This window comes from Portunus trituberculatus, chromosome 13 (genome assembly GCF_017591435.1).
Source record: "Portunus trituberculatus isolate SZX2019 chromosome 13, ASM1759143v1, whole genome shotgun sequence".
In the NCBI taxonomy this organism is placed as follows: Eukaryota; Metazoa; Arthropoda; class Malacostraca; order Decapoda; family Portunidae; genus Portunus; species Portunus trituberculatus.
Genome location: NC_059267.1, coordinates 292,877 through 303,617, shown reverse-complemented (window position 1 = coordinate 303,617; position 10,741 = coordinate 292,877). Strand labels below are relative to the sequence as shown.

At 44.9% G+C, this 10,741-nt stretch overlaps 1 protein-coding gene across 2 annotated transcripts in view; it reads right to left on the bottom strand.

Annotated features, from left to right (window-relative positions):
- Positions 1 to 10,526, bottom strand: part of LOC123503185 (lachesin-like) — a 171,455-nt gene extending 160,929 nt beyond the window's left edge. The window contains exon 1 of one of the 2 annotated variants that reach the window (XM_045252731.1): positions 9,807 to 10,526. In XM_045252731.1, the coding sequence (XP_045108666.1) occupies positions 9,807 to 9,921 (115 nt within the window). In that variant the 5' untranslated portion in view covers positions 9,922 to 10,526. The remainder of the gene's footprint in view (positions 1 to 9,806) is intronic. The other variant, XM_045252732.1, reaches the window with a different exon arrangement.
- Positions 10,527 to 10,741: the final 215 nt, after the last annotated feature.

Here is a 10,741-nt window from a genome sequence, read left to right as displayed (position 1 = left end):
CTCTCTCAAACACACACACACACACACACACACACACACACACACACACACACACACACACACTTTTTTCGAGCCTTGCTAATACCTTTCCTCCCACCTGCTCGGCTCAGAGTCAACAACAGGTAAGAGCTTCAAAGTGGCAGAGAGGTGAGTCCTCCCACGCTTCTCCAGAGTGTCGTGTTTCAATAAATGACGCGATAAACCTTCCAAGCCTTGCCCTACACTGGCGATAAAATTAATGGCGTCCAGATAATTCTCTCTTTCACTTTCTTTTTTTCTTCGTGAATTATAGTGCGTGCGTGTGTGTGAGGGGGTAGAGGATGACGGGGTTTCACGATCTTTTCCGCTATTCCGAAGCCATTTAGTAAGTTAATTAGTCTGCAGTTAACGGGATCATTAAAAATTCTTGGTTTCTTATCAGTTTTATTTAATATATTCTCTGATTCTGGACTCGCCATTACAGTTGTCCTATTTTCTTTGCGTCGTTTCTTTGCATTGTTCCCTTATCAGTCAGTTTCTTTTATCAGTCATTTAGTCTTCAAATTCTTGTTTTTTTATCAGTTTTATTTAATATATTCTCTGATTCTGGATTTACTATAACAGTTCTCTAATATTTTTTGCGTTGTTCCTTTGCATTGTTCTTTTTATCAGTCAGTTAGTCTTAAAATTCTTGTTTTTTTATCAGTTTTATTTAGTATATTCTGTGATTCTGGTCTCGGTATATCAAATGTCTAATATTCCTTACGTCGTTCACTCATGAGTCAGTCATCTAGTCAGTCAGTCAGACAGGCAGAGTAGTTATTGTTGTTTCTTGCATCGCTTTAACGTGGAGTTTCCTTTTCTTCCGTGTTGAATACTAATATGATCTCTAACCTTGTGGTACTTTCCGTTGTAAAGTATTTAGCATGTTAGTCACGCACTCTGTCACTCAGTCAGAAGTGGTATTGTTGTTTCTGCTTTTACTTCACGCTAAATACTTCTTTCTCCGCATCTGGTTATAAAGCAAACTCAAATCTTGCGACTTTTTCCTTTGCCACCTAGTTAATTAGTCAGTCAGAGCAGACAGTCTTGTTTCTTCATCGATTTCCTGACGAAAAGTTCGTTTCAAAGTAGTCATGGTGAGAGAGTTAAAGCGTTTCAGAATACGGGTTTCAGTGAGTCTGGCCGCCGCGTCAAGCCATCGCAAGGAAAGATGAATTGCGCGGTCCGTCATCCATCCATCCATCCATCCATCGCTCGTCCGCCACCGTGACCTCCTCCCCTCCACTCCCACGCTGTCACTCCTTTGTTGTTGTGCCACTGTGCCAGGCTGGTGTTGGCGCTGATGAGGGGCGCTGGCTTGCTTTGTTGCGCGTGGCACGGAGACGACGAAACGGATAAGAATGTTCAGGATTTTTGGGGGGCTATTAAAAGATTATCTTTATATCGATTGTTTGATATTAGCCTTGTCTATTGAGAGAGAGAGAGAGAGAGAGAGAGAGAGAGAGAGAGAGAGAGAGAGAGAGAGAGAGAAGAGAACGGCATCACAGCAGCACGCAGTTCGTCTTGTAATAATAGTTTTGACAGAAGGCAATTGGTTGGTATTTTTGGCGTCACAACAACAAGGTCATGTAGTGCAAATCGGCTTTGTAGTTCCTCTCTGCACACAAACAGGCTTAGCCCAGCACTCACCCAGACTGAGGCAAAGATCAGCAGTGTCCAGCCAGGCAAGAGTGAAAGGTGACCTTACCTTGTTGTTGTCTTGTCTTGGCGGGACTACCAACAAAGTGTTTCCTTCACGTCTAGTAACAACAAATAGAAATATAAAGAACCGTATTACAGCCTGTATAGATTGGGTAAATAAATGAATAAACATAGAGAAAATATAGTTCCCATCACTGTATAAAAAATAACTTTATCACAGAATAGTATTTTTGGTGAGGGTTTACTTTTAGGTCAACGGGGAAGGAAAATAGTCTACTTCAGTGTTATAGTTACGAAAGCATCACGCAAAATTAAGCCTTACTTAATGGAAGAACAGCAACATACATTTTTACTATCTTTTGTCAGCGGAGGAAGCAAAACACACGCCGCGCATTATGTTGTTCCCGCTGAGTTCACGATCTTGTTCTTTCTGTTGTGGAATTCTCAGCAAATATGAAGAGAAGCATTTCACAAGTTCACCCAAGCTGGTCATAACAATCAGACGCCATTATACACTGATAAGCTGCTTCACAAGATCTACTTATTAGCCAACCTTTGGAAATATAACGAGAATATTCCCCCATACTTCACCTTCCCCGCCACAACAATGGCCCACCGTTCTCTACCAAACCAGCGATAACACTCACTCCTCCTCGTCAATATCCTAAGCGGCTAAGTCTGTCTGAGTAACCCACTTCACTCTTTCAATCACGCCAGAGGGAAGGAGGCTGCTGTCACTCTTCCGGGAAGTCTGTGTAGCTGCAAGACAAGATCTTTCTTTTACCCAGCCTCCTCCACCGTCTCCTCCGTGGCGACCCGCGAGATAGGCTACTCTGAAACTTGAGGAGCTATGGATGACGAGCAAATACCCAACTTCGTCCTGTTCCTCATCCTATGTTCTTTTGGATGTTCATCATTAACTCGCACAATGGTCTCTCCTGCATGGTCCGTGGGCGGCGCCGCGATCCCGCTGGAGGGAGCGCCAAGACACGGAAATCCTCCTTGCATAGCATTATTAGTGTAAATAGAGATGTGAAATGGATATTTTTGGGGATAAACGAAGAGTGGCGGCTGTCTCAATGCTGTGTCGAAAAGTGAAGACAGATAGTGAAAGCTGGCGGAGACAACGCAGCTTTACTATATTATCAACACTCCTGCCTCCTCTCCGTCAGTAGCGATGAACAGCAAAAATTTCCAGCCTGAATGAAGATTACACTTGCATCCAACGTTAATACAAAGACGAGCACAGGTATGGCCGATGACGGAGGCAATGATAGAGGTTAGACCGATAGAGGCTGACGAATGGAACGTAACCGCATATTGTCACCCTCCACCACCGTCAGTACCGAAGAACAGCGTAAACATCTTGACTTTGCCATTGTGTTCACGTAGCGTTGATTGAAAGGCCAGCACAGGTATGACAGATAACGAAGGTAGTGATGGAGGCCAACGGACGCAACATACCATTAACCTAACCTAACCTAACCTAACCACGCCAGCATATCATTAGTTCTCTTCTCTAACGCCGTACTTTCACTTGTCTCTCCCCTCCACTTTCCCTCCCTTTCCCCTTCTCCCTTCTCGTAGTAAAGACCTGCCCTGCCACCCTCCCGGTATACCGTCACCTGCTTCCGGCGTCACCTTACGACTCTTGGCTTCAATCAGTGGTGGAGAAGCGACACCCGAGGTACCTTCCGTCACTGCCTCCGTCACCGCCTCCGTCAGCTGTCATATATTCGATTCAGGTGACACGCTCAATGCGGTTCAATTATTCACAGGTAGTTTATTAATGCCAGGTAAGTCACACACGTACTCCATAGCGTTCGTTTTTTGTGTGTGTTTGTAATTCGTAAGGTCAGGATTTGACGGTATTCTTTTTTTAATTTGCGTTTATTGCTGCTTGTTTTATTCTGATTTTTCGCTGATTTTTCTACTTCATACTCGGTGGTGGTGGTGGTGGTGGTGGTGGTGGTGGTGAGTAGCTTGCCTCAGTCACTATAATGCGCTTGTGTCTTTTGCTCCTTACTCAACATACTGTATCTGACCATACTCATTAATAAGTTTAGTTCACCTCACTGTTGTCTCACATTTCTCATTACTTTGCACTGACTTGTTATGTATGTCCATTATTTTCACGCAGTTAATTATATATATATATTAAATTATTTATTTTTTTCTCTTACTGTTTTATATTTCCTCTTTTATCATTATAGTTGTTATCATTTAGTTTAGTTCCTGTCACTATTATATTTCTCATTAGTTCCTACTGATGCTTTTACTTAAATTTTCACTCGGTTAATTATATTTATTACATTTTTCAAGTTTCTTCACATGAGCGCAATTACATTTCAAAGCATTTTATCGCTGTTTTAGATTAACATTATATATTTTTTCATTTATTTCTTCCGGTATTATATGAACACGGATGATGAGGCGGCAGGAAATTGAATACATCATCATCACTATCATCACCATTAGAAAATTTTAATTACCTCTATCAATTCTGCTTCTTTCTGATGAGTTTGTGTGCCATTTTCTCCTTAATGGATCACTAATAGACAAATTAATCACCATCACATTCACCATCACGAAATAAACAGACTCCTCTCTCTCCCTAACATGATTTAAACTCTACATAACATACATAATCCATCATCACCATCATCATTACCCTCTTTACCACCATCAGAAATCCATCATCATCTTCATCACTATACAGAAATCCATCACCATCTTCATCACCATACAAAAAACAGCAATCCATCATCACCATCTTCATCACCATACAGTAATCATCATCACCATCTTCACCACCATCAGAGAACAGACTAACTTTTCTCTCTCACTTCTACCTCTACTTTATTTCCTTTTTTCCCTCCCCTAAACAGGTGAATAAAACAACCATCACCATCACCATCACTGTCATCACCATCATCACCACCATTGTCATCACCACCATTACCATCACTAACATCACCATCACTATCACCATTACTGTCATCACTACCATCACCATCACTCTCACCTGTACACACCTGGCATCAAGTGGACAGGTGTTGGCTCCTCAGGTAAGTTCATGTCCAGATTATCGCAATCTTGCCCGTTTATAAGCTCAATTCATTCTCTCTCTCTCTCTCTTTTTTTTCTCTCTCTATTTTTTGTAGTCTATTATACATGTTTTCTACGATTTTCTTATGTTTTGTTTTTGCACACCACGCACGGATGGCTGTTAGCACGCACTCATGCAAACGCGCGTGCATGCATTTTTACACACGCACACACACATACACACACACACACACACACACACACACACACACACACACACACGCACACACACACGCTTCCTTACTAGTTTCTGGTCTAGTTATTATTCGCTAACGCGAAAGTTATTAAGGTAAGTTACTGATAAAAAGTTAGCGCTGATTCACTCCCTCTCTCTCTCTCTCTCTCTCTCTCTCTCTCTCTCTCTCTCTCTCTCTCTCTCTCTCTCTCTCTCTCTCTCTCTCTCTCTCTCTCTCTCTCTCTCTCTCTCTCTCACACACACACACACACACACTTATAGTATGATGTTTCCAATAAAGCCAACACCGCTTTTTTTTTCCGCGACACACTCTAAGTCATTTGAAGAATTTACATCACCGCTACCGCCACCCCGCCACCGCCGCCAGCGTCACCGCCGCCAGCGTCGCCGCCGCCAGCATCGCCGCCGCCGCCGCTGCCGCCGCCGCCGTGTTGCGACAACTGCACGCGTTTCAAACTAATTGCAGATTTCATTACATTTCGTCATTGCCGGTGAGAATGGTGCGTGTAAACAGGCGACTAAATTCACGAGGAGATACTGCAAAAAATGTATCAGTCTGTAGGCAGAGTGCGTGAGTGTGTTGAATAGTGCACTGTAGATGTCGCTGCGCTGCTGTAGAGGCGGAAGCAGGTGTATGTTCTTCTTTATCCTTCCAGTGAACTCAGCGCCTCACTGAAGCATGGCGTGTTCCTGTAACTAGCGTAGTCTTCCAAGATACTTGTGTGTGTAGTGAAGGCGTTACTCTTTACTCAGTCCTATCACTGACTGCTATATAGACGGTGCTCCCTTATTGCCAACAGCTTGACATGCCCTCATTACCCCTTCACTGCTAATCACACGGACACTCATCACCTTTACACTGCAAGTCGATGTTTTCCGCGATTACTGACATGTTCTTACACATTTTTTTTCTTAACAAACTCGTTATTCTGTACTCTTTCACCGATAGACACGCTCAGACCTGACTGCTAGACACGTGAGGAAGCTTAACTTGTTTTTTTTTTTCACCGCCAGGCAATGTTTCCTTTGATTACCTACAGACTCGTAGACACTTATGTAATACGAGTACACGCCTTATTTCTCTACCCTCTCCGTGCTGGATATGAGGATATTTCACATTTTCAGAGCAAGACAATGTGATAAGTGACACGTTAGACAATCTTTTCTTTTTATGCAATCGCGACAACTCTTAATCTCTTCACAGTTACACAATGTTTTACGCGATTAGTTCAAACCTGTCAGACATTTCATGTATATAGCTTTCTCTTTAATAATTCTGCAGCTTAGAGAACACAGAATTAACCTCTTGTACTTTAGCATTTTTGTGTGTAGATACAAACTTCTTTTAACATTGCATGGTCTCAAAGAATGGCAGACGTAATGCAAGAGAGCTTAGCTAAGTGTAATGCAAGTTTACAGTATGGTTTTGTAACGCTTCGATGACAGCGCTGTAAGGTGTAAGGGAGTGGCTGCAGCAGTTATTGCCTTTCAGTGCAGTGCTACTCTTGGCAGTAAGGGCTCCTCATGCTTAATGAAATTCTTAGTCTCAGTGTCAAAGTTACGGTATAGTTTCAAAACACACGCTGAAGTGAATAATGCAACAGTGACAACCCTTTAGAGCCATCCACCTCCACCTTATGCACAGTAATATTGAGAGGCAATTCTTGAATACTCTTAAAACACTTTCACGGCGATGTGCCACAAGTTACACGTCGCGACACTCAAATCACTCCACTATCTTTACAACAGCCCACAAGGAGTAAAGGGAATGAAAAAGACCAGTTTTCTAGTGACTAACTAACCCGTGTGATATTTAGAGATGGATGTAGAGAAAAAATGTCTCCTAGTGGAAAACAATAGAGAGTTAACAGGTGGCGCATTCTCATTAGTAGAAAGAGATTCGCCACCAGCTTTCTGCCTTCACCCTTTGCACAGCAGCGTCACGACCGTAAATATACTCAAATATTCATAACAGGTGGCACATCGCTATTAGCAGAATGGTTTCAGTGCCGCCAGACTTCTATCATCACCTTTTGTACAGTATAATCACGTACAGACCCTCAAATACTGGTGGCAGGTATTACGTAAATTAAAAGCACCATCAATATTATTTGCACTGACTCAAAACAAAACAAAAGGAGAGAAAGAAAGAGGAGTAGGTAAATTTAGTCTTGTAAAGGCGGCAGTCACAGTGAGTGCCGCGGAGGGCGCCGCCGGTCACTTCCCACAGCGTCGTCCCGCCGGCACCTCTGCTCGGAGGAACGAAAGGCACGACATCGGGAACGGCATGGATAGTTAGCGCGGCGTAATGCTCGTGTTTACTTGTGTCTACCTAGTGTTTACCTGTGCCTACCTCGTATTTACCTGTGTTAAGCTCGTGCTTGTGTCGTGTTTGGCCGCTGGTCGCTTCTCCTGACGGCGCTACACACCACTCCACTCCTCTATTGCTTTTTCACCGGCGGTGTAATGGCGTGGCGGTGTAGCGGCGTGGCGGTGGAGCAGCGGCGGCCGTCGTCAGCGTTGGCACATTATCCTAAACTGATCATAGCGAGTGAGAGCTGTCGCCGGAATATTTGCTTTCATTTCCTCCGCGAATTACTTTGTAGCGAGGCAAGTGGAAATTCACCAGCAAGAATATTGTCCCGGGATTGAATGCAAAGGAAAAACACGGCGCTGTCGAGTCCCGCTGCCGACTATCCTATTACCTTGATGCCAAGTGTGGGTGTGGGAGGCACGGGGATGCTACTGTAGGTGTGAGAGGGAAGGACGGTAGATGTACGTGAGTATGGATGGTGGTGGGTGTGTGGGAGGAAATGGAGATGCTACTGTAGGTGTGAGAGGGAAGGACGGTAGATGTGTGTGACTATGGATGGTGGTGGGTGTGCGGGAGGAAAAGAGGTGTTAGGAGTGTGGGAGGGGCAGTAGATGTTTTAGCGTATAGATATTGGATGGAGAGTAAATGAGTACGGATGTGGATGTGTATGTGTGTGTGTGTGTGTAGGGGTAGGGACAGGTAGACAAATAAATACAGACAGATTGATAGATAGACAATTACAGAGAAAGAGACAGACAGACAAACAGACAGGCAAGCAGACAGACAGACAGACAGATAGACAGACAGACAGATATATATACACGTACAAATAAACCACAAAATAAAAAGATAGCCAGATAGAATTTTTAAAAAGTAGAAGGATAGGTAAATAAACAAACAGAAAAATAAACAGACAGAAATAAAGAGACAGAAACACAGGCAGTCAGGCAGAGGCGGGAAGGCAGATACTCGTACATACACAGTCACAGACATAAATATCAACACAAAACGCTACACAGGAATTTCATGTATCGTGTGAAGGTCAAATACCCGCAGTTATTTACGTCTTGCCTCCCTCAGATCACCTGCCGCGTGACACTGCCTGCCTCCCTCCCTGCCTCCCTGCCTGCCTGTCTGCCGCATTCACCAAAAGTACTAACATGAACGACACACATTTTTCACTCCCTCTTAATACTACCCGTAACATTCCCACGCTAATTCCTGCCACTAAAACTATAAGTAATGTCATAAAGCGTGTAGTGGTGAATACATATAATTATTCACTCTCTTATACCACAAACCGTAATATTCCCACGCTAATTCCTGTCACGGAAACTCACGCGAGGAGGTACTGTCCCAGGTGGAGCAGTGAGGGTTAGGTGTCATGCGGAGGACTGATGCACACCTCACACGTCACACTAACACGTCGCTAACACGTCAGAAACACGCAACCACGTCAGCCCGCCGCCTCTCGTGTTTACCAGCGAGCAGTGTGTCAAGGAATTAGTGAATGGCACGCTGTTGTGACACGGCCGAGGTAGTAGTAGTAGTAGTAGTAGTAGTAGTAGTAGTAGTAGTAGTAGTAGTAGTAGTAGTAGTAGTCATTAACTCTCAAAATTAGAATAGTGACTGATTTTTATTGATGGATAGAAAAAAATATTGCAGTGAGTAATAATGAACAGGTCAAGACGAGGAAGAACCTGTAACACACACACGCACACACACACACACACACACACACACACACACACACACACACACACACAGGTAAAGAATGAGCGATAAGATCAACATGTAATCTTATCCTCGGAAATACACAACTCGTTTCTTCCCACGTGAGGAGAGGCGACAGACGCAAATTTTTCGTCAAGATGATTAAACCTAAGCTAACCTAACTCAATACAACCTTTTTAAACCTAACCTCATGAAAGCCAACCCAGCGTAACTTAACCTAAAACAACATAACCTTACCGAACCTAATTTAACCTCACAACTCCTAACGTACTAACTTATCCTGAAACCTTACAGTTCCTTATCGCAACGTACACCACAACCGCCGCCCAAGCACCACGATAATAGTTACAACCCCGCAGCGCCACACAGCACTGCGAGGCACGGAGGAACAGAACCCACAGCAACTACTTCGACACATTGCAACCACAGTCCGTCACACAGCACACACCACACACCACGCCATTGAGTACTCCTCGCATGAAAGGTGACGGCAGAACGCAAATGACACCGTAACCAACCAATACAACACCAAATGACGGCAGAACGCACGCCACAATACCGTACCCAACGCAATCCTAGCACAACAACACACCCGAATAAAATGTGAAGCCAAAACTCACCACAACAGCACAAGCAAAGCAACACCCACACCGCTACACCTCAACATCATCCCACAAGGAGCCTAACCACCGCCACAACACCACAACAACAAACCATCACGCCAAACAGAAAAACGTGAAGGAATAGGCGCCGCGAACACATTTACCTTACCTTTAACAGCGTCGCACACTTGGAGGAGAGTTGAGCTCACTAGAACGGCCCACGCCATGCCGGCCAGGGGGAGCCAGCCGCCGCGCCGCCCTCCCTCCATCCCCGACACACTCATTGCAGATTCACTAAGGCTCCCAGGCGCTCCTAAGGGTGTGGGTGAGCTAGTGAGTGTTATAGCCTGGGATAGCTTTTCTCGCTGCCCCCGTCAAGCGATCACTGTAGTCAACACAGCGGAGGAGGCGAGTGTTGGAGTGTGTTTTGCTCGACGCCTTCGTGTAGCGCGGCGCCTCCTACTGAATGAAGAAGTGGAGGTGTTGCTTGACTGTTTCTTGCGTGACTGCCCAGCATATGAATCTTTAACATATTACAGTCCGTACTGCCATAACAACCAGGTCCTGAACATCCACGATAGCTCAAACCAATAAGTGAACAAAAAGAAAACTGAGATGGAAAACAAACGGGAATTCTAGACCAGAGATAACGTGAGCACTTCCATACAGCGACAACCCTCCATAACTCAAGCGATTTCAGTAATTTTGCCGAGGCCTGAACCTTGCAGCAGGCACAGCAGGTTCGGTGCGAGGCATCACCGCCACCCCGCGCGCAACTATCACCTTCGCGAGCGGCAGCGAGGCAGTAGTGGCAAGGGGCGAGAGGCGGAGCAGCAGACGCGTACAGCCTGTGCTCCCCGCCGATGTGACGCTGACTGGAGCTGAGCGACGCAGCGACCAGTATACATATGAGGCAAGAAGCGATGTCGACGCGCGAAATTTACACTGATACACACTTACACACATGAGGTGGGTATTAGGGCAAGTGTATGTGTGTATGTATGTGTGAGAGAGTGTGTAGGTAGGCATGTGTCCGTAGCGTGCGTGGTAGTGGTGGAGGTGGTGGTGGTGGCGCTGAGTTTCAATGCACCTGGTGACGCGGCG